General features: G+C 51.2%; 8 protein-coding genes across 8 annotated transcripts; 4 read left to right on the top strand and 4 right to left on the bottom strand.

The window, feature by feature from the left end:
* Positions 1-2,914: 2,914 nt before the first annotated feature.
* Positions 2,915-4,345, top strand: MRS44_004545 (uncharacterized protein; the record flags this gene model as incomplete). Its single annotated transcript, XM_046273638.1, has 3 exons — positions 2,915-3,267; positions 3,320-3,734; positions 3,794-4,345. The coding sequence occupies 3 exons, from the start codon at positions 2,915-2,917 to the stop codon at positions 4,343-4,345; spliced, it is 1,320 nt and encodes a 439-aa protein (XP_046136323.1).
* Positions 4,346-4,606: 261 nt separating this feature from the next.
* MRS44_004544 (uncharacterized protein) lies at positions 4,607-6,580 on the bottom strand (the record flags this gene model as incomplete). Its single annotated transcript, XM_046279950.1, has 1 exon — positions 4,607-6,580. One exon carries the CDS (start codon positions 6,578-6,580, stop codon positions 4,607-4,609), a length of 1,974 nt encoding a protein of 657 aa, XP_046136324.1.
* Positions 6,581-6,900: 320 nt separating this feature from the next.
* Positions 6,901-8,520, bottom strand: MRS44_004543 (uncharacterized protein; the record flags this gene model as incomplete). Its single annotated transcript, XM_065622244.1, has 1 exon — positions 6,901-8,520. The coding sequence occupies one exon, from the start codon at positions 8,518-8,520 to the stop codon at positions 6,901-6,903; it is 1,620 nt and encodes a 539-aa protein (XP_065478316.1).
* Positions 8,521-8,963: 443 nt separating this feature from the next.
* On the bottom strand, positions 8,964-9,656 carry MRS44_004542 (uncharacterized protein; the record flags this gene model as incomplete). Its single annotated transcript, XM_046283220.2, has 1 exon — positions 8,964-9,656. One exon carries the CDS (start codon positions 9,654-9,656, stop codon positions 8,964-8,966), a length of 693 nt encoding a protein of 230 aa, XP_046136325.1.
* Positions 9,657-11,644: 1,988 nt separating this feature from the next.
* MRS44_004541 (uncharacterized protein) lies at positions 11,645-12,085 on the top strand (the record flags this gene model as incomplete). The annotated part of the gene is made up of 1 exon (XM_046273639.1): positions 11,645-12,085. The coding sequence occupies one exon, from the start codon at positions 11,645-11,647 to the stop codon at positions 12,083-12,085; it is 441 nt and encodes a 146-aa protein (XP_046136326.1).
* An 840-nt stretch (positions 12,086-12,925) lies between these two features.
* On the top strand, positions 12,926-14,320 carry MRS44_004540 (uncharacterized protein; the record flags this gene model as incomplete). The annotated part of the gene is made up of 1 exon (XM_046283221.2): positions 12,926-14,320. One exon carries the CDS (start codon positions 12,926-12,928, stop codon positions 14,318-14,320), a length of 1,395 nt encoding a protein of 464 aa, XP_046136327.2.
* A 1,082-nt stretch (positions 14,321-15,402) lies between these two features.
* On the bottom strand, positions 15,403-17,515 carry MRS44_004539 (uncharacterized protein; the record flags this gene model as incomplete). The annotated part of the gene is made up of 4 exons (XM_065622243.1): positions 15,403-15,685; positions 15,761-16,551; positions 16,607-17,453; positions 17,493-17,515. 4 exons carry the CDS (start codon positions 17,513-17,515, stop codon positions 15,403-15,405), a joined length of 1,944 nt encoding a protein of 647 aa, XP_065478315.1.
* A 1,719-nt stretch (positions 17,516-19,234) lies between these two features.
* On the top strand, positions 19,235-23,553 carry MRS44_004538 (uncharacterized protein; the record flags this gene model as incomplete). The annotated part of the gene is made up of 3 exons (XM_065622242.1): positions 19,235-20,016; positions 20,067-20,964; positions 21,016-23,553. 3 exons carry the CDS (start codon positions 19,235-19,237, stop codon positions 23,551-23,553), a joined length of 4,218 nt encoding a protein of 1,405 aa, XP_065478314.1.

The following is a 23,553-nucleotide window of genomic DNA, read 5'->3' as shown; positions in this document are numbered from 1 at the left end:
CCTCCATTTTTCGCCATGTTGCTGGCACTGAAAGAGAGGTTGGCTTGCATTTGGTACTGAAATGTATAAGAAGTTGGGATTCTTTTCCAAGGAGCGACGCAACTAGGAGGAACCCAGAACGTTGCTCGGTAACAGAAACCAGAGACTCTTTTGCATGACACGACATGGCCAAGTCGTCGAGCATGAGAATGCCCTAAATTCGGTTTTGCCCTCTCCAGTTGGACCAGCTGTGTACCATGAAACTATTCCGGGCCAGAAAACTGGATGCGTGCGACATGCCCTCCACGACCGAAGGCTGTCCACTATCAGATGCGAAACGACCCACCTCCTCTCCGTGTCACGTCCAGGACCACGCCTCTTTGTACTAGGGGCCCTGGGTCTGATGGCAACAAATGGAGATTGTCCTGCCTTCCGGGCCGCTTTGGTGGCTGCTGCGGTAATTGCAAGTGGCCGGATCACGCTGCTAGGTGCTCCACACGGGATGAGGTCGAGAATATGTGGATGCCAGCTTCCCAGCGCTTCACGTACGCAGCCGCGCAGCCTTTGGCCCTCCCTGCTGTCGGGTCTCGAGACGATGTCCCCATTGTCCTTAAGAGAACGCATCCTTGCGCCCATTTTCGTATTAAGTTCCATGTGCTGTGGTCTTCTGTTGTCCCTGACGAGAATAACGCGTCGAGTTGCAACCCATGGTGATGAATGCTTACCAGCAAGTAACTGAAAGAAAGTGGCTTTACTACCTCTTTTTGAAACCTAAACCATGTTTTAAATATTGTGTGTCTCCAAAGCAGGCCTGCAAATAAGTTCCTACCTATTACCCAGTATGAATAGACAGCTCTGGACATAAGTATGGGAGGATCGATGTATTAGCGAAACTCGGGATGGCTGAATTAGCTGTAGTCTGTTAAGTGTCACAAAAGGCGCCCCACAGCTTTCCAGCAAAGTCCTCCCTATTTTATGACAGATGGGCGATGAATCGGTCAGGCCTATCGTCACTGGGGTAGTCGCCGACAACTGCAACCTCTATGCGAATGGCGAGTCTATCAATGATCGGTGTAGAGCGGCTTGGGAGCCCCTGTGATTCCCGTGATCTGCCAGATAAAATTGGATCCAGCAAACATTCCACGGATGGTATTCTGGGCGTGGAGTTCGTCGACTCAAGTCGGCCTCAAGTTTTGATATATCATGTATTGTTGGCCCAGGAGACCTAGTGGGCTTTCGTCATGCGTTCACCTATCCCTTCGCCTTGATGGAGGACGGGTGGTTTGTGTTCCTTGCTCTTGCATCTGACCCTGGGTTTGCTGTGATACTACTGATGTGTAAGAGATGATGGCTTTGTATTTGGTGTTTTTAGAAAGAGAATTGTTTCAAGGGACGGCCGAACAAGGACAATCCCATTGAATATGTCTGCTTTCTACTAATTTATTGACGTAGACTCGGCTATAAAATCACTCTTGTATAAAACATTCAAATTTGTACAAGACTGAGATGAAACAACCCGAAAGGTAGAGTGAGCAAGTAGTGGTGTAGCCATGACCCTACGGAGAGGTAATAGGGGCAGAGCAAGCACTTCAACCCTGCGACAAAAAGGCCAAACTGACAGCTCGCTTTCCGCTCTGCTCCTAGCGCATGTAAGCTGGTCCCGTGGGTAAAGGCTGGCCTTGCGGCGCGTGGCCCGGAGGTTGACTCGATTTAGGTAGTATGCTTAACTATTAACATGCCGTCTATTTTAGCTTGGCGCATCCTTGGCAGACAGCTCAATGTGAGGAGGCTGGTCCAACCAATCATGGGAATGGACCTTTGGGGCAATGGAAGTCTAGCGCCCTCAATTTCAACGAGATGCGCAGCCACTTGATGGTGTGATCATTTTGATTCTGCTATCCGCGGCCGAAGAGCATCGGAATGTGTATAGCAGCCACGGCAAGATGGCCCTGTAGAATACCTCATTTGGGTCGTTTGTTCTTCAATTTGATTTTTGGAGCACAAAGCGTCTTGTTGTGTCTTCACACATTACTGTCCAGAGTATACAAGCCTTGACCTAACAGTAACTTTGTTCAACACTTCCCATCTCAAATTCTTAACAAGTCGTAAAGCGGTCAAGATGTGGTCATGTGAGCTGAGTTGTTGCTCCTTTGTAGTGCTATTACTCTCCTGACTGGTCTAGAGCTGTCCGGGTCGCCGAAGCTATTGACAGCCACTGAACACGCTGGCGCAGGGCACGGCCAACGGACCCTAACGAGACTATCAGTCTCTGCTTGCGAGATCTGGAGGCGAGCCTAGAACCTTGGTTGGGTCCTGCGGGTGATCGACGGGCTAGCAGTTCCATTTTCTCCCGGCGTGCAGAGCCTGGGGCGAGAAACGGCGCACCATTGCACGGGGCTTTTAATTGAACCTACTTCTTTGCGTGAAGGATGGCTGGATGGCTAGCTATTCTGTCCACGGGTCTGTGAGAAATAGGCAGGTCGATCGTGATGATCAAGGATCATAGCGCCAGGTGATTATCGTGGCTCTAGGGCTTTGCCGTAGCGCTAGATCAAGTTCCAGACCCTTAGGCGGCCGAAAATTATCAAGGGTCTCGGACAAGACCCCAAGATCTTGCCTTAGCCTCGCATAATCAACGTCTATTGACGCGATAGTGCCAATAGTCGGAGAGTAGGCTTCAATTAATGCACGCCGTGCATCGGGTTTCAGCTCCAATCTTGTCAGCCTTACGGTCTCCTGAACAACTGTCGGTCCCGTTGATCCCGTCGATCCCGGGTCTGGATCTCTTGGACGATTCTACGAAAAGTGGGAGAGATTTGTGTATAAAGACTTGGCGCCAAGTCTCATAGATGTCTCTTACCAGCTCGTTGGCAGAGAATCTACCGGCTCACAATCAGCCACATCGGGCATTTTCAAGTTTTCCCCAGTCTCAATTATGCACTTCAACGCCGTGGCTGGGCTTGCCCTGAGCCTCATGGGCTCTGCATCGGCCTTGGCAGCCCCCAAGCTTCCTGCTTCCGGTCTCTGTCCCAACGGCCAGTACTGGGATACTGGTAAGGGCTGTACCGCATCACCGCCGCCTCAGAGGTGCTCCTCCGACCAGTACTATGATAGTCTCAAGGGTTGTGTGAAAGGACAGCCCCCTAGCGGACCTCCAGGCTTGCTCTGCACCATTGTCAAGACCCTGGTCAAGGTGGCACGTCAGGATTTGCCAGTTACGTCCTTTTGCTCTTCCTACCTCAGCATTCCCGTGTCGACCAAGTCGGTTACGGTGACAGCCTACACTACGTATGACAATTCACGTCTTTAGTTGCAGTGAAAAGTCTCTAATATTTTCTAGTGTCACTACGACCACTTCCACCATCACGTCAGGAGTCACCACCACCACTGATTCAACCAAGACCATCACGGACTCTACAACCACTACCACCTCCACTGAGACCAAGACGACAACAACTAAGACTACCACTACATCCACCATAACAGAAGTCATCAAGACTGAAACCATTACTGCATGCGCATCTCCCGTCGGCCGCAAGGTGAAGCGCGATTACGACCTTGAGGCTCATGAGGAACGAGTCAAGCAGGACAAGTTGCACCGCATTGAAGCACGTGGTATTGCAAAGCCTGGAGCCTTTGGAAACTACGTCGACCCTGCGGCCGTGTCCTACGCTTGCAACTGCTTCGACATTCCTCCCTACACCACTACATCGGTCACAACTTTGCGGACCAAGACCGTTACCACTTCTGTCACCGTAAGCGTCATCATCTCCCCCATTCTGTTTCAACCCCTATTAACAACTCTTGCGCCCAGGTTCCCTCGACAGAAAGGGTTACTGCTACTGCCACGGTTACTGCCACTTCCACATCGACCGTCACAGAGCCAGCTACTGTCTACTCTGAGACGATTACTGAAAAGACAACTACGTCGATAACTCAAACTATCCTCAAGCCAACTGTTAGCATCCTCGCCATGGGAGGATGGAACAATGGCAATGCGCTCTACGATATGGGTGATGGTACAGTCGGCGACGACGGTCCCTATGGAACCACACTCATGTTCACCCTGGGACTCGACGGAACTCTGAAAGTGACCAATGGTGCAAGGAGCGGCTCCAACGGCCAGACTGACCCCAACAATTACGGCTCCAGCTCGTATGTGCTGTTCGGTTTCAGCGGTGGCGCCCTCAAGGACATGACCTGCACCGTCACGCAAAAGACCGACGGCTCTTGTCCCCTGACGTGCCAGGGCACCCGCGGAAGCACCAACTTTGACTGCGGTGTCTACTGGCGATTGGGCAGTGATGCTGATGTGCAAGGTTGTTCGGTGTTTACTCCCTACGCTGTTGGTTCTGTTGGTGGCTAAGCTTGGAAGTTTGCGGACGCGTTGATGAATCAATGACTTTTAAATACAACGCGAGTGGTAGATGCGAATGATATGGTTGTCCACGTACATGAAGGGATGATAGCGCGGAGCATATAGACTTATTTTCATAGACATGACTAGCTGACCAGGATCATTCACAGTTCCTGGAAGTATGAATTACATGATGCTCTTCACACCAGAATAATTGTTGCCCTGAGGACCTGAATCGCTCTATAAAGGCCTCCTACAGTGACTGGCGTCTTACATGATCGGTACAACCAGTCCATACGATTCCTCCTCAAGCAAGTTGCTACTGTCAATAGATAGCGAGTATAATAAAGAAATAAGGACTACTCGGTATATGAGCAAATCGTCAAGCGGGTGTTGGCTTGTGTTGGGCAGTTTCCAAACCGGACGCCCTCGTGGCTCGTCCTCCTCTTCATCCTCATTTACACTTTCTTGCACTTCTCTGGTTTCCCAGAGATCCCTTATCTTGTCAAGGAGCTTGCAAACTTCCTCCTTGGCTCGATCAAAACTCGCTGCATCGGCTGGAAACACCCCGTGGAAGAGACAAGCTTTCAGGTCTGGGTCCCCAACGGCGTAGAGGAACCGTTGGAGTTTCCCATGTAACGCAAGAAATATGAACTGGTCCCTGCTTATAGTGCTTTCTGTAGTGCCCGGGTGGGCGTTGAGCATGACTTCTTGTATGGCATGACCCAGGATACCCAGAGTCATTTGCCGGCAGAGAACGAGAGGCCCCGCCTGTCTGAGCCAAGTGTCGATCGCGACAATTTCAAGCTCGAGTGCAGTTTTTGCTGCCACCTCTTCCAAACGATCGCCATCGGTCGCGGACAACGGCCTCTCAAGGTAATCAGACGTTAGTGCCCAAACTCTTGGGCTTAACTTGAGGTCCGTCACCGGGCCATCGGTTATTGTCGTCGCCCAAGAAGTTGCCTGTGCCACTAAAGTGCTCTGATCTCTGGAAAAGTCTTCGGTTTGGTCAGGTGAGAGTTCCAGGTACGCTGAAGCCCTCATGGCCCAAAATCGGCTTTGAAGGAACAGAGTATCTAGCTTGTCGCGGAACCGAATCTTTGTGCGGGGGAATAAGAGCGGTAGAAAACGCGGTCTATCCGCTATTAGAGTATACAAGGGACCCCATTTTGCGATGTTGAAGTTGATCAAGTTCTGATCGAGCAATTGCTTCAGGAGCCCGCAGGATGAAGGCCACGCTGCCGGCAATAACCCGCAACAGCGCTGACTCGGAGGTGCGTTCTGGTCGTTGCAAATACATGCCGCATCGGCTCTCTTGAGAAACATCATGCTCAGTTCGAAGTGAACATAGTTCCAGTCGAGCTCTCTTGCATAGGTCGCCACGATTGACCCTCGTTGGTTCATCGCTTCTTCAGTTTCGACCACTGGGACTTCCATGTATCCATTGGCGTATAGTATTAAGCTTCGTACTTCATCCAACCCCTGAGAAGTCGGCGAGAGCTCAGCCTCGTGTCTTTCAAAGAGTCCCACGGCACCCAAAAGCGGATGTTGGCGAAAGGTGAGGTTGAATCCTGCGCCTTGCACCCGGGGAAGTTTGGATTCTGAATCGATGATGAGGCGGGCATAGCCTCTTGCAAAAATGATGGTGAGAGTGACGACAAATCGTATGGAGCCGTATGCAGGGACTATCGAGAAGTCGGATGGTACATAATCAGCTCCTGTGGACTTGCTTCCCCATAGTTTTGTTTCGTCCAAATCCATTGCTGTTAGAAGGGCAAGCCAGGTCGCTGGGAAATAGTCGTCATGTCTCTTTTTGAGGTACTTGGGGTCTTCGAGTACTGCTAGGTCTTTCGCAGCGATATGGCGAGTGCGTCGATGCCGGAGATGATCCAATTGATCCCAAGATGGTTCCAATATCGCCTTGGCGAGAAGGACTGGAGTCCGTGAGACTGTTCGATAGCTCATCTCGATCCAGTCGAACTTCCCAACATTGAGACGCGACCAGGGACCTATGGCGTAGGTGCCAGACTTGGTCCGCCCAGGGCCCGCTGCCAAAAGACCTTGTCCAATAGTCAGGGCCGCGAGCGAGAGGGCAATCATGCCAATGAGGGCCGTGACAGCGAAACTGAGAGGATCCCAGTTGAACTGGTTGTTCTCATCTTGAATCTCGCTGAGGATGCTGACTACTGTCTTGAGGATGCATTCTGTGGTGTTGAGAGAGCACTCGGGGCTCTTGGAAGACATTCTGGTGAAGGATACGGAGCGGGGACCTTGAAGAGGGAGACAGGCAGGCGATTGGTGCTTTATGAGTCGCGATTGTAGCGTGTGGCTGTGTCCACCAGCAAGACAATGAGGCGCACTATTGAAACCACTAGTCTCAGAGCGAACAGGAGGGAGCCCGCAAGGTTGACAAAAGGCAATATTTAACTAAATTAACTTGTGGCTGAAGACGTGAGAGGTATAGTCTAGTTGGTATCTGGAGTCACCATGTTGTACCGACACCAGTGTCCTTCTCAGGCTGACCCCTGATATCTCAGACGAAGGAGGTGATAATGACATTGTCGCTAGTCTAGCGGCACCCTCGATACCTTGACTTTGAAGTGAGGCCCAAAACAAATTCTTCGGTCATTGACACGCTCGACTTGGAAATATACCCGGAACTTCTTCCCACCATGCCAAACCAGGATCGACTTTTGGCCCAGCTTGACTCCATGGCGTCTAAGCACCCCTTCCACAACTTCAGCTGGATAGTCAAGAGCTTCGGCGAAAACAAACAGATCTTGCATAAGCCCATCCATGCCCTCCTCGGCTGAGTTGAGGATGGTCCCTTGGAACTCCCACTCGTTGTTCGACTTGTGCCAAAAGCACACGAGCATCTCGCCGCTCATCCCTGACGGCCTGACGCAGCCCCAACGTCGCACTGCGCTGTCGGGACTGAAGAAGACGGAGTCCTCTACATCCCAATGCTTCTGCGGTATACCATGTACTCCCAGTCTCGGGACATCAGACGGAAACTCGACGGCGACGGCGACGTGGCGGAAGATGGAGACCAAGCTTCCAGATGTCAGCTGGTCGCGTGGTAACCTCGTCAACAGAGTGAAGGATTTGGAGTTAATCGGGTAAGAACTAGTGATGCCGAGGCTCAGATCCATTCTTCCCGACTTGGCCGCTCTCATAAAAATGTTTGGTCCGGCCTTGCGCATGGGAATGAGGATAGGTCGGTTTTGCTCATCCTTGTTTGTGCATTGCAGTGAAAGGGAATAACGGATAGCGCCATCCTTGTACTCCGAGACCCAGTGAGATCCTTGCATATGAATTCCTTTGTTGGTGATGGCCATTTCGTATTCATTGACCAATGGGTCTGTTCTCAATGCAAGGCTCGAGCACCAAGTAAAGTCCTCTGGTCCCTCAGCAAGGAAACTGAGATAAGGGCGTCCATCCCAGCTGCCGCGCCAGGTCCAGGCAAAGATGCTCAAATCGTTGGTGGTCCTGATAATCTCCTCTTGCAGCCGTGTAAACGCCTTGCGCCCCTCCCCATAGAGCATAGGCATGTTGATGTTGAAGATTCCCAGGAGGCAATAGGCCAGGTCTTCATCCCGGGTGGTCTTCCTCTTGGCAGCCCAAGAGAACCGCTTTGCAACGCATGCCGAAGAGAGCGGAACTTTGTGACTCAGTATGCCGGCGTCGATGTTGGTTACAGTCGAGAGCTGCTTGAGGAGGCTCATCTTGTCGCCAGCATTCTTCCAAGAACGATCAAAGAACTGGATGGTCTTCGGCGCAATGAGCTCTTGCAAGGTCCAACCACGACTGAACCATCGGCAGTCTTTCAAGTTTCCACCTTGCAAATCTGATAGATAAGCGTAGCAAACCTTGGCCTGCTGGTACCACTGGTACATCGAGTTTATCGCCTCGGTCAACTCAGCGCTGCTCGACTTGTCGATGCAGCATGTATCGATCCATACATATTCGATGCCATCGCCTATCGCAAGTCTACATGTGTTTTGAATCTTCTTGTAGCCCTTTTTATCCTTGGCAACGGGGGACTTGCAGTCCTCAAAGGTGACCTCTTCGCCATCTTCCCAGGTGTGCGAGAGGATTGCGTAGGAAGGGATGTTGTTCCGGTAAAACTCTTTGAATCGGATTTTGCCATCTTTTGTGAACTTCTTTGCGGAAATCAGCCTCATTATGGGGGACGGGTTGTATTCACGATATGAAAGATGGCCGTGATGGAAGATGAGGGGTTTTTTGCAACTCTGGGCATGTAAGATTACAGACGAGCCAGATACCTATCTGGTATAGTCATTAAAATTCGTTCGTTTATAAAGATATTCATCAGGATGTCTAGTTTCGGAACTCTAGCGATAAACATCAAGCCTGATAGAATTCAAAGTTTATAATATTAATAAACGAATGGTAGCAAGGATATCGTGGTTGTGAGGACGGCCAATTGGATTTTTTTCGTAAAAAAGGCCCAGGGAACTAACTATGGGTCGGATCCCTTCGTTTACTTAATCAAGCGATATCGAATCCCGACCGGAGTGCATGCATTTTCATGACATCGTTGAGAAATGGCGTCTCAATACTGCATCCGTTTCAAGCCCTTGAAACTCCCACTTGCTATTCAGCCTTATCCCTCAATACCAAAAGGATCAATGGTTGGATCCTCATGTCTCTGATACTCCATCCAAACAGCAATGTCCTGCGCAATCTTTTCTCCATAGACCTCCTTAACAAACCCAAACATGAGATCAATTCCTGAGCACACCCCAGAAGACGTCCAGATGTTTCCGTCGACCACCCATCGAGCGCTTGGGACCCATTCGACTTGAGGACGCCAAGCAGGAATCACCTTCCAAGCTCCTTTGAACGTCGTCGCTTTCTTGCCGTCCAAAAGCCCAGACAGTGATGTGATGCCAGACCCAGTGCACACGGTCACAAGGTACTTGAGGCCTGGGTACTGCTTTTGGATGAACTTGATGATTGGGTTCACGACTGTAGGGTTGGGCTGTCCGACGTTGTTGGGTTCCGGATCAAAGCAGCCCATTCCGCCAGGGATGATGAGAACGTCAAGCTGAGGAGCCGTCTCGAAAGTGTGGGTAGGTGTGATCAGTTGAGAAGTGGTGAAAGGGGGCATTCCCATCTTATCTGGCCAGGTTTTGGGGAAGGTCGATGTAGGCTTCAGGCTCTCTGAGATGACTGACAGGGAAATACCCTCGACGTGGGTGGTGAGAACATTGAGAACGTCGATTGGGCCACAGACATCGATGAGCTGGAAGCCCTCATAGAGTACAACTCCGTATTTTTTGGGCGTTTGTGCCATGACTGTAGAGAGCGCGGATGTTTGGTACTGGTTGAAGAAGGGGAACTGGCCTGTCTCTGGTTACACAGGTGGAAGTAGAAGTGGAATTCTCTGCCTATTTATACAAGCTCCAGTCCTACATGGCAGAATACTACATATGTTCAACCACCTTTGAGTCTTCTATTTCAGGAGATAAGGGCGGTAAATGGGCGTAAACTTGTCATCGTGATCTCAACACGATACTCGGATCCGCACCTCCCGCAAGGATTTAAGTCCAAGAACCATCGAAGGCTGCATGAAAGGCCAGCTCCTTTAAACACTAAGCTTCTAAGAGGAAAGATCCTCCACGGTTATGATTGCAAAGGCATTCTTCCTCCCCGGTACTCTAATTATGACACCTAGACAGTACGGCTCTGACCCTGATAGACAGAACGAGACTTGGGTAAGGCTTCGGATGCGCATGTGTAGAAGCCTTAGTCACTGGGATGCAACGATACAGCAATGGAGAGAATCATCCTGCCCCAGGCCTTTTATTGGCTTACGCGAGACCTGCTGGCTTGGCTGTCTGAGGGTGACTGAGAGAGGCCAAGCAGACCTGTCATTTGGCCTTGACGGATTTGTTGAAGTTCCAGGCGTTCAAGGCCGGCACCTTGGCACAGCCCATCTCAGCCCTACCCCACGCTCAAGAGCTTGTTAATCTGGGGTAACCTCCACCAATCCCTTCCCCAGATCCTCTCTAAGGTGGCATCCGTAGTGTTAAGGCCAGGCTGCAATTGCGGCTCCGCACCACACCCACCCAGTTGGTATCCCTGAAATGGGCTGCACCAAGGCCACATGAAGCTTGGAATATCGCCTTAGATTGTATTCAACTGAGAGACCGGCACAGTGGGACCGCCCTGGAGCAGTGAAGAATGAGGGAATAGAGAATGCGATGTATCTTTGTCGTCATGTACTCAATAGCACATTTCTTCCAAAAGTATGTCTGAGCCCGTTGTCTATATAAGATGCGGTACCCAAGTCGCTTGCCTGCCGTCATCTTTTAGCTCCGGTTCCGGAAGCACATGAGCGGGAGCGGCTCCGATGCCCCAGGTACGGAGCCGTGTGATCAAGCCGGCATAACGGAGCCGTGATACCCCACCTGGCCGGGTCTACAACACCACCACACATTATCCAATGATTATTGGGGGCAGGCATAGTGGCAATAGCTCAAGTGGTTTGGACTGTGGCTAGGTACTATCGATAAAGAGAAGTGTGGCACGTGAGGAGGGATAAGCGGGATGCAGGAAAAGTCCATGTTTATTCATGTTCCCCCATACCACTTCTTAAAGATAGTATTAACCATAATAAGAAACAATGGTGTTTTAGGAGAATATTGGAATGAAAGATGCTTCGAATGTACCGCAATATATATATCATAGTTAGTGTGTCTATTTCAATGGTGTATCATAGTCGCAACTACAGTTTTTAGCACGCAATGGGATAAAACCCTCACGGCATGGTACACTATATTAACGCAAATCATTGTTTACTCCGAAACTAAATAAAACATATGTCACAAATCTAAGTCATTGGAAGAAGATCATCAAATTAAAGTCTAATGCCTCCCGATGCTAAATCCTTGTTTCAACCCTGAGGTGGCAGACCTTATATGGTCGCAAGCAACGCTTCCCGCGGCACCCGTGATTTCTCTGGCTTCTGGTGCAATCACCGTCTTGCGTTGCATTCTCTTGATGGCGTCAGTGCAGAAATGGGCACAATGTTACGTGGCGAGGCGTTGAGAGGCCGGGATTATTCGTAAATATGTAGAAATAGGAACCCGATAGGTGGAAAATACTTGGAATTACGGAATAGAATATTTGGCTGAAGCTTTCCATGAGACATGGTGGAGAGCAACTGTCACTAAAATCAGGTATAAGAACAACCTAGATCTCGCGTGAGAGAGCAACACCATCACCTTCAATCTTTTCCTTCCAAGTACCGATAAAAGAGTCTCTTATAATACCAGCATTATGCGGCCTGTAACTCTTCTCAGCGTTCTTGCTCTCGTCACATTCTCGGCAGCCGCCGCCGTCGACAGCCAGGACAGTGCTGCCATTGTTGCGCGCAGTTATGAGGCTGAGCCTCGCAGCCACTCTACCTCATCCTCGAATCAACAGATTGAAAAGAGACAACTCGCTCCTCGTTGGGAGGATGGCAGCGAGACCTTTGGATGGCCTGCAGACTCGGTCACCCGCGGCACCCGAGACTACCAGTTTGTGGTAACCAATCTTGGCAATAACAAGTACCGAGTTCAGCTCTACCACAGCGGCCCTGGCAACGGACGGGATGTCAGATACACCTTCACTGCGCCTGGCATCTCGATTGTCAAGACTCTCAAGCCGCGCAGCTCTGCCTCTTTCGAAGTGACCAAGTCGGGTGATGGCTTTCAGGTCCAGGTTGAACGTCCTTGAGCAGCCCAACAATGCGAAGCCACCACCGAAGGGTTGATGCAGTGGCGGTTGCGAGGTGTTGAAGCTGGGAATCAGAAGATGACGAGACTTTGCAATCTACATCTCATCATAGGAACAAGTAAGCGAGGAAATTACATATATGATTGAAGCAGCTGAATGTCTAAGATGATTTTGAGACAGGGGTTATCGTGTTATCCTTGGCTCTCCCTTAGCTATCAGCGCCCTGATGATAAGCTCGGAAAGCTGCAGGAATATTCCGAGAATCTGGCTGTAATTAATATAAGGAGCTCCGATAAATGAAGGACACCTCGGTATAGACGAAAGGAACTGAAGATACCCCCGCCAGGTCCTCACCTCGGTCAATTAGCCCAAAGTTGATGGATCGGCGGCAACACCTTCCCAAATAGGCACTTGTATGCGCCCCCGACTCGTTCACCATGATCAACTATAGTATCAAAATCCATGTTCCGCCTATAGCTGGGACTCTAGAATCACCGGCAAGTCTCCACGGCATATGTTTATTAAACTTTATTTTGACAGTTGTTGCTCGAGGGAAGAGAATCATTGGGTGGTCAGGCCACCCCATGTGCCTCCACGGACTGCATTACTCTATACAGACCTTGAGAGAACTGACAAGGGATAACCACTTTCCTTAATCGTACCGCTTGAAACCCCTCGTTTCAGTTCTTTCGGAATGGTAAACGAAGAGTCATGCGATTGCGGAAAAGATGTGTCAACAAGAACATGTCTATATAAAGGTTCGCTCTGTGTCGTGATCAACACACCAAGACAACCATCTTGGCGCACTGAGCTCCATCTTGGCTAATTCATTCTCTCAAAATGCGCTTTCTCCTCTCTTTGACTGGTCTCCTTGGAGCCGCTTGCGCTCAGCAAAGCATCTGCGACACCAACTGCCAGAAGGGTTGCGATGCCGCTTGTCAAGCCGCCATCGAGGGTACCTACCAGTCCGAGTCCAAACTTTGGGTGAGCGACATTGTCAGCGATCCCTTCTACAGTACCCCGGCGAATATCTCTTCGGCAAAGCCAGGTGACATCCTCCGCTGGGAGGCTGTACCCGCTGCGCTGCTCAGTCGCAACTGGACGATCCCCGCCAGCCTGAGTCTTTACCGCTTCATGTATGCCACCGAGGATATTAACAACAGCACTATCCCCGCAACCGCATGGGCTTTGCTCCCGTTCCACCGGTCTCTCTCGACTCCTGGGGAGCCTCGCAAGCTTCGGACTGTTGTCTGGACGCATGGCACTGCCGGGCGTAGCCGCCTCTGTTCGACAACCAACAACAGAGGCCTCTACTATGACTGGAAGGCGCCCTTTATCCTGGCCGAGTCTGGCTATGCCGTCATTGCCCCTGACTACTCTGGCCAGGGATCCGACATTCCACAGGGATTTATGTATGAGGCTGGTTTCCTGCACGCGGCCGATGTTGCGTACTCGGTTGTTGCCGCCAGAAAGGTTATCGGAAACTACTTGAGTCGCAAATGGGCCGTTTTTGGACATAGCGAGGGAGGAATGACGGCTTGGCGTACCGCAGAGCGTCTTGCGCGAAAGGGCGAAGAGCGTCTTCTCAAAGCTGGCGAATTCATCGGAGCTGTAGCTGCTGCTCCCGCTCTGCGGCCCCAGAAGCTTATCCCTCTCTCGTGGAAGCAGACCGGAACTGGTGGAGGCCCATTCTCTGTCTACTTTCTTCAGTCCCTTGCCAAGCTTTTTCCCAAGCAGATCAAGGTTGAGGACTATCTCGCCGATGTTACTCAGCAACGACTCCAAGTTCTCGACAACTCGTGTTTCCAGACTGGCTTTGCTGCTGTTGGTACTCTCAGCCCTGAGCAACTCTTCAAGAACACCAGCTGGCTCCAGCATCCCGCCACCAATGAATGGGCTGTTCGATACAATGGTCAAGGCCCTTATCCGCTTGCTGCACCGCTGCTGGTCATCCAGGGCGTCAACGACACCATCACGCCTGCAGTCCTGACTATGGAGGATTTCAACCTTACTTGCTCATCCTATCCCAAGAGCCCGATCCATGCCAAGCTGTATCCCGAGATGGGCCACGGCCAAGTTCTCGAGTCGGCTCGTGCCGATATTGAAGCTTGGCTCGACGCCAGATTCAATGGCAAACCTGCTGCTAAGGCATGCTCTATCGATAACATTGAGCCTCTGACCGAGCACTATGCTCGAGGCGAGCTGTTCTGGGCAGCCAACATTGTCCCCTTCTAAGCGACTCTAGTCACGTTTTATAACATTGGAGCGAGTTATATGTTAAATACATTTCATGGCATATTTTCCCAGTGCAGTTCGAAATTCTGAGTAGTGCCCCTGGCTCCCTGACGCACATCTTCACCATATCTTGGTAACTAATCTTGTTTTCCCCAAGATAACTTGCTCATGGAGTTGCTACGATGGCGATATTCGCACTTCCATGGCCACGTTCCACCCGATGCTCAATGTGACGAACCAGATCCAGCCCAAGCCTGTGTTACCAATTATCTGGGCCTTTCTTAGATGGTTGCTGTGTCGCATTCCTACCAATCAATGTGTCACGTCACCTCCCTTCTCTCAGAGTATCAGTGTGAAATCAAGCTGGAAATGTGGTACTAAGCGATAAATATTAGATGCCAACGAGCGATGTGCATTGGCTACGTCATCGCATAATGTCTGTAATGAAATGAACATATTGTTTCCAGGGGAAACGGACAGACCCATAAACCTCTCCAGAGACTAATTTGCGTCACTCGGGAGATGAGTGAAGATGGAGATCGCCTTCCCATACCCTAGAGCCCAGCTCAAATGATTGATTTTCAGAGGCTATTCTTCAACAAATCCTTTAGCTCCAACACAAGCAAATGCCTCTGTTTTTATATATGTATTCAGTTGTGGCATAGTCATTTGTTCTGATTATATTCACAGCAGAGATGCGTCTGTATCTCTCGGATAGCTCAGGAGTTTGCACATGACTGTATCGCATCAGCCAGGATTGAGAGCGACTTGCACTAGCATGTGTTAGTGAGTACATTCATCTCAGTAGCGACTACTTGCGGGAATAAGTAGCTTTTATCTCGCCCGACAGGAGTCTCCAGAACCTCGTCGACTGCCCGGGACATGGGTACAAGTCAGAGGGCAAAAGAGATTGAAGATGTAACAGATAGTCTAATTATAACTTGCACTAAAGCAACCCGACCCCGTATCCTACATGTCTAATATCCTCTAAGAAAGCACCCGAAACCAAAAATCTAGAACGAGCAATGCAAACCCGCCAAAAGATTGTCACGCTAAACAATGTGCCTCCCAAAATCTGCTCATTAGATACTCATCAACTCCAATTCGCGGTTCCTCTGTTCCCGCTCTTTTGTGGCCTTTGCGATTGCGCATTTGCAAAGCCGGATCAGCTCAGTCACAAAATCGTTGACCAGCTTCATGTATGTAAGCTCATGAGGTGTAAGCCGCCTTACAGGCAGCTGCCTGACTAGACCAGCAGCGTCGCTGAGAAGTTCCAGATCTGCTTGGGCCTGTTCCTCAAGCGGGTTCATGAGAAGGTTGAAAAACAGACTCATCATCGCAGCCGTGGGATAAAAGACGACGACCCTGTAGGTAAATGTTAGTAGCTGTAATAATATATAGAGCAAACGCGGAACTCGGCTATTGCGGAGAAACTCTTACCAGAATGCTTCGCCTGCAAGCCCGTCGATGGCCGCCCTCAGGTACACGATTGTAGACCGGCTTGCCTCCAACGACAGGGCAATACTAGACTGTATGCCTCCCTTCCATTCCCCATCCTCAGAATTGTTCTCGGATGACATCCCACAGCATCGTCCACTCGCACGGTGGATAGCAGTCATCAGATGGTGATATTCCAGATGCAACGTGATGTGTCGCATGCTTCGGGGAAGCTGCATTCCCGCAAGCGTCACCTTGGATTTCTCAGTTATCGACAGTGCAGGCCGAAAGTCTGGTGGGATCGATAGTCGCCAAGCTTCGAGTTCTTCATCAAGCTCACGGATATCGCGAAGCAGTTCTGCATCCGACTTCTTGGCAGCTTGTGCTGAGTAGAGGAGGCGACTTGTCTTGTCCTTGAGGTGGCTCAGTCGGGGATCTCCCGGAAGATGAGGTATAAGCTTTTCATCGTCATAGGATGGTGATGTTAGGTTCTCATTGAGATCTGGTAGGTAGAAATAGCAACTCATGTAGTCCTCAGGGAGGGTGAGATCGCAGTAGTCGTCAGACATCAAAGGAGGCTGGCCGGTTCTCAAGGCAATATCTTTGTCAAAGATATAGCACAACCAGAACAGCATTCGGAGTTGTCGTGTTTCGCGCTCTTCACGAGTGGCGTCGGTACCATGGGCTTTGGTGGGAGTATATGTATGCCCGCCAAGCATGAATATGATACGGCAAGCTATGGCATGCAGCATAGCGGCCGACTGCAAGTGCCCAGAGAAGGTTTGGTGCATATGCTAAGAAAGGTTAGTATGACTTGATGGATTCTTAGGATACCTGTGTGAGACATACCAGCATAAAGACAGCCTGAAGACTTGTAATGCTGGTGTCCTCAAGAGCATCTGTCAAAAGGTAGTGTGCCTTCTGGGCACAGGCATCGCTGTCGAGATAAGGAATCTCCGACACCCTGCCTTGGAACAGGCAGATGATGGAGATGAAGGCATAAACGCAAGATTTGGCACTGATCTGGTCAAGAGATAGAGGCTCGGTTGAGGACTCATATGCCGAGGTAAGGGTATCTTCAAACAGGACGCGGTCGATGACGGGAAACACAAGTCGAAAGGCGGAGTGGAGGTATACACGGAGGATTTTGTCGACAAGCTTCCTATCGGGAAGCTCATACAGGTCGGAAGGGCTGTTGTAGTAGTTGGAGATGGAGGATGTGGAGGAGAATAGTCGTTGTCGCGGAGAGAGGGGTTGGAACTTTTGAAACGAAACATCCTCACCAGTCCTTGACGATAGCCACTTCATTCCTTCGGCAGAAAGTATCGGCATGCCATTATGTTGGCTGATCCGCCCAAAGTGGCAGCCACCGTAATGAATCTGACCGAATGAAACGGTGCTAGTGAAGCCGCTCGGCGTCGATGGGATAGGCGGGCATTGTGATAATTGTGATACATATGGCGACCCAAATGCGTCAAACTGTTCGCCCAAACTTATCGAGGATCTGGTAGTCTCATCCAAGCTGGTGCGAGGCGCTGGTGTTGTTGTTACACTTGTGGAAGTAGGAGTTGAGGGTTTGGAGGGGACCGATGTCAACGAGGTATCGGTACCACGCTGGCGAGCAAGAGTTTGAGCCAATGCATCTTCGATGCGCTCCAGTCTCTTTGCGAGACTTTGTTCGGAGCTTTGAGTGGTTCTGGGGGCGAGTTAGCATGCCGAATGGGGGTTTGCCTACCGCTCTATCGAGCTTAGGTGCATGTCGATGGGCCGAGCCAACACCACTCACCTGGGCTTTGCCTTCTTCTTCCGGCCTCTAACCCGGTTAAATGTACAAGCCAAGCCGTGATGTTCACACCAGTTGCAGGGTGTCTTGGAACTGGTGGAATCGCATTGGATCTGTTTATCGTCCACCCAGTGTCAGCAGGCATGGCAAAGCATCCCCACAAGAAAGAATGTTCTTCTGATCAACTACCAAGGGTGCCAAGAGATGGTCCGATCATGGGGAACAGAGAGGGTCCAGATATCCAGGGTTATGGATAAAAGAGCTGGTGTGACTGAGGGTTGGTTCCAGGTACGTACCTTTCTCTTATGACAGGCATCACAAGCCCTTTTCTGGACCATGGCGGAGATGGCACTGAATCAGAGACAGCACGCAAGCATGGCTCGGATTCAGACAAAAGCTTGGTTCCTATCTCGTGGCTGCCAGGCTGGGTTGTACCACAGGCAACAAAGAGATGCAGGAGACAAGCCCAAGAGCCCTAAAGCTGGCTTTTGCCGAACTCGAGTCCAGGGAGGGCGGCGGAAGTGATAGCTATGTGTCAGTCCCGAACGGAGTCGGTAAATCGGGACACGTCTTCTGAAACTCCGAACGCGAAAGCCCGAGACCAACAAAACGAGTTTCAAGATTCAGAGCTGGGGGTGGTGACGCCGTGACGCGGAGGAGGGAAATGGATCGATTGTCCAACTTCCGCTGACTCAGCGGTAGTTTGGATGAAAAGGGATTAGCCTGAAATCCCGTCAGCGCTAACCTTCCCGCATTGATCCACAATTTCGGCAGATGGCCCGCTTTCCATGTGGGATTGTGGGAGGTGCGATCCACTTCACTCAAACAAACTCAAACCACCGCTGACTCAGCGGCATCGAGCTTTGAGCATCTTTCCGACCAACACGGTTCGCATCACAAAAACCTCTCGTCAACCCGGTCAATCGGAGCCGATGGGGCTCAGATACGAAGCAATCGGCGGCATTTGACAGACCTTGGCACCTACGTCATCCCGGACTTCGCTGCTTACCAAGGCCGACATTGTAATTGTCCCGCCGTGCCCGGACTTTTCACGCATCTGAGGGCTCCTTCAGGCACCGACTTTCGCTTTTATCTTGACGTTCGTGTCCGTTCTCCGCGCTCCCCACACGCACATGCTTATCGAGCAGAGTGGAAATATCCCACTGCATTAGACCCATCTTTTCTATCTCAATCGGATGCCACGGACCGCGTCTGCTCCCTGATTGCGTCTTTGGAGTGTTGTTTTTCGCGTATCCCAACACCATCTCGGCTAATGACTAAGCGGCGACAGCGCTGCGAGTGCGAGCATGTGTCGCAAAATGTCAAGCAGTGTGTCAGAGACATGTGGATCCATTGGATCCGCTCGAGTTGAGGCTCATTCAAAATTGGCAAATGGAATGCTTCTATTCGCCAATCTCGAGTTGGCGTCGGACTCCCGAGAAAGCCCGCTATCCTCCATGTTGTTGTCACCATTTAGCCAACACCTCCGACTGATGGGTCCTGATTAGTATTTACGCAGCGCCTCCTTTCTTTTAAAACCTGGTCTTGGCCTCTCCCTGCTGAAAATGGCAGTTTCAACCTTGTCAAACTTGTAGCCATTTGTTTTTCAAACCTAAAGGCATTCACCCATTGTACGACTGGGGTTTGCGGCTAGCATCCTTAGCTAGGACGGGGCCATTGCCCAGACACTCACCATGGACTCCAACGACAGCGACTCCCAGACGGTCTATGACAAGACCCCTATGAACGAGCTCGAACACAATGATTCCGATTGGGCTCTGAAGCCCAAGGTGGCCGCCTTCAAAGAACGCGATAGATCTTCTGGCTTCCCCGACCGTGAACTCGGTGTCACTTGGCAAAACCTCAACGTCGAAGTCATCACGGCCGATGCCGCTATTCACGAAAACGTCGTCTCCCAGTTCAACATCCCGAAGCTTGTCAAAGAGTCCCGCCACAAGCCACCCTTGAAGGCCATCCTCGACAATAGCCATGGATGCGTCAAGCCTGGAGAGATGCTCCTTGTTCTTGGTCGACCTGGCTCTGGATGCACAACGCTTCTCAACATGATTGCCAACCACCGACGAGGCTACGCCTCCGTTTCTGGTGATGTTCATTACGGATCCATGACGGCTGAGGAGGCCAAGAACTACAGAGGCCAGATCGTGATGAACACAGAGGAGGAGCTGTTCTTCCCATCCCTCACCGTTGGACAAACGATGGATTTCGCGACCCGGCTCAAGGTACCCTTCCAGCTCCCCGACGGAGTGACATCTGCCGAAGAGATGAGGGTTGAGACACGGGATTTCCTTCTTCAATCCATGGGTATTGAGCATACCCACGACACCAAGGTCGGTAACGCCTTCATCCGAGGTGTTTCTGGTGGTGAACGCAAGCGAGTGTCCATTATTGAGACCTTGACCACTCGAGGTTCCGTGTTCTGCTGGGACAACTCTACCCGTGGTCTGGATGCCAGCACGTGAGTCTTCTCAACAACATCTTATCCATTGACGTACTAACCTTATCCAGAGCTCTTGAGTACACCAAGGCGATTCGAGCGATGACTGATGTCCTCGGTCTAGCTTCCATCGTTACCCTCTACCAAGCTGGTAACGGCATTTACGACTTGTTTGACAAGGTCTTGGTCCTGGACGAAGGAAAGGAGGTCTACTATGGCCCTCTGAAGGAGGCTCGTCCTTTCATGGAGAGCATGGGTTTCATCTGCCAGCATGGAGCCAACGTCGCTGACTACCTGACTGGTGTCACTGTCCCAACCGAGCGAGATGTTCGCCCTGAGTTCGAGAACCGGTTCCCCCGAAATGCGGACATGCTTCGGGTCGAGTACGAAAAGTCACCCATTTATCAGCGCATGATTGCCGAGTATGACTACCCAACAACCGATGCCGCTAAGGAGAGGACTAGACTCTTCAAGGAGGGTGTTCGCCAAGAGAAGGACAAGAAGCTAGCCGACAAGGATCCCATGACAGTTGGCTTCATCCAGCAGGTCAAGGCTTGTGTCCAGCGCCAGTATCAGATCCTGCTTGGAGACAAGGCCACCTTCATCATCAAGCAGGTGTCCACCATTATCCAAGCCCTCATCGCCGGTTCTCTGTTCTACAACGCCCCTGATACTTCTGGTGGTCTGTTCATCAAGTCTGGTGCTTGCTTCTTCGCCATCCTGTTCAACTCTCTCCTGTCCATGTCTGAGGTCACCGACTCCTTTACTGGTCGTCCGGTACTTCTCAAGCACAAGTCGTTTGCCTTCTTCCACCCTGCCGCTTTCTGTATCGCTCAGATCACGGCCGATATCCCGGTTATTCTGTTCCAAGTCTCGACATTTTCCATCATCCTGTACTTCATGGTTGGCCTGACCTCGAGTGCCGGGGCTTTCTTCACATTCTGGGTTATCTTGGTTGCCATCACCATGGTAAGTGCAATATTGATACTCCCAATTCCCAATGCTGACTTGTTTCTTTAGTGTATGACTGCGCTTTTCAGAGCTGTTGGTGCCGGATTCAGCACCTTTGATGGTGCCTCCAAGGTTTCCGGCTTGCTCATCTCGGCAACCATCATCTACTCTGGTTACATGATTCAGAAACCCCAGATGCACCCTTGGTTCGTTTGGATCTTCTGGATCAACCCCATGGCCTATGGCTTTGATGCACTCCTTTCCAACGAGTTCCACAACAAGATTATTCCTTGTGTTGGGCCCAACCTTGTGCCCAGCGGCCCTAGCTTCAACAACGCCGACCACCAGGCCTGTGCTGGCGTGGGCGGAGCACGACCCGGCCAGAACTTTGTCACCGGCGATGACTACTTGGCGTCCCTCTCATATAGTCACTCTCACCTGTGGAGAAACTTTGGCATTGTCTGGGCTTGGTGGGCTCTCTTTGTTGCCATCACAGTCATCGCGACCTCCAAGTGGCATAACGCTTCCGAGGATGGTCCCAGTCTGCTCATTCCCCGAGAGAATGCCCACGTCACTGCTGCGCTGCGCCAGGCCGATGAGGAGGGACAAGTCAGTGAGAAGAAGGCTGCGAGCAACCGAGATGGTGTTGTCGCCGACGATACAGGCAGCAACTCGGATCGAGAGGACCTTGTTCGCAACACCTCTGTCTTTACATGGAAGAACCTCACATACACTGTCAAGACACCTTCTGGAGACCGCACTTTGCTGGATAATGTTCAAGGTTGGGTCAAGCCTGGCATGCTGGGTGCCCTGATGGGAGCCTCTGGAGCTGGAAAGACCACTCTTCTGGACGTTTTGGCTCAGCGCAAGACTGAGGGAACCATTCACGGCTCGATCATGGTTGACGGCCGACCCCTGCCTGTTTCTTTCCAACGATCTGCCGGCTACTGTGAGCAGCTGGATGTCCACGAACCCTTTGCCACTGTTCGCGAGGCTCTCGAGTTCTCTGCCCTTCTACGACAAAGCCGCGACACGCCCCGTGAGGAGAAGCTCAAGTATGTGGATACCATCATTGACCTTCTGGAACTTCACGACCTTGCGGATACTCTTATTGGTGAGGTTGGCGCTGGTCTGAGTGTCGAGCAGCGCAAGCGTGTCACCATCGGTGTCGAACTGGTTTCCAAGCCTAGCATCCTTATCTTCCTCGATGAGCCTACTTCTGGTCTTGATGGCCAGTCTGCTTACAACACTGTCCGATTCTTGCGCAAGCTGGCTGGCGTCGGCCAAGCTGTTCTCGTCACCATCCATCAGCCTTCCGCCCAGCTCTTCGCCCAGTTCGATACCCTCCTTCTGCTTGCTAGGGGTGGCAAGACTGTCTACTTTGGCGACATTGGTGAACAGGCCAAGACGGTTCGAGAGTACTTTGGCCGCTACGGCGCTCCTTGCCCTCAGGATGTCAACCCTGCCGAGCATATGATTGATGTTGTCTCTGGACACTTGTCCCAGGGCAAGGACTGGAACCAGGTCTGGCTATCGTCTCCTGAGCACGAGGCTGTCGAAAAGGAACTCGATCACATCATCTCGGATGCTGCTTCCAAGCCCCCTGGAACTGTTGACGACGGAAACGAGTTCGCTACTAGTCTGTTGGAGCAGATCAGACTTGTTACCCAGCGCATGAACTTGTCTCTGTACCGCAACACCGACTACATCAACAACAAGCTTATTCTACACATCACTTCGGCCCTATTCAACGGTTTCACATTCTGGAACATTGGCTCTTCCGTCGGTGAGCTTCAGCTTAAGCTGTTTACCGTTTTCAACTTCATCTTTGTCGCTCCTGGTGTCATGGCCCAGCTCCAGCCCCTGTTCATCCATCGACGCGACATCTTTGAGACGCGAGAGAAGAAGTCCAAGATGTACTCATGGATCGCCTTTGTTACGGGCTTGATCGTTTCTGAAGTCCCCTACCTTGTCCTCTGCGCTGTTTTCTACTATGTCTGCTGGTATTACACTGTTGGTTTCCCTGATGATGCTTCGCGCGCCGGATCAACCTTTTTCGTCATGCTCATGTACGAGTTTGTCTACACTGGTATCGGCCAGTTTGTCGCCGCCTACGCGCCCAACGAGGTCTTTGCTTCCTTGGTCAACCCCCTCCTCCTGGGTACCCTTGTCTCTTTCTGTGGTGTGTTGGTGCCTTACCAGCAGATCCAGGCATTCTGGCGGTACTGGATGTACTGGCTCAACCCCTTCAACTACCTGATGGGCAGCATGCTTGTCTTTGACATTTGGGGCTCCGACATTAAGTGCTCCGAAAAGGAGTTTGCACGCTTCGATCCTCCCAACGGCACGACCTGCGGCGAGTACCTGGAGGACTACCTCGGCCAGGGCCTGGGCATGATCAGCAACCTCGTCAACCCGGATGCGACGTCCGAGTGCAAGGTGTGCTCTTACACCAAGGGTGAGGACTACCTCCGAACCCTTAACCTGAAGGAGTACTACTATGGCTGGCGGGATGCGGCCATTGTTGTCATCTTTGCCATCAGCTCGTACGCTTTGGTGTACGTTCTGATGAAGCTCCGTACAAAGACCTCTAAGAAGGCCGAGTAA

This window comes from Fusarium solani (assembly GCF_023522795.1).
Source record: "Fusarium solani strain SB1 chromosome Unknown bctg00000002, whole genome shotgun sequence".
NCBI classification, from domain to species: Eukaryota; Fungi; Ascomycota; class Sordariomycetes; order Hypocreales; family Nectriaceae; genus Fusarium; species Fusarium solani.
This window is presented reverse-complemented; position numbering and strand designations above follow the sequence as displayed.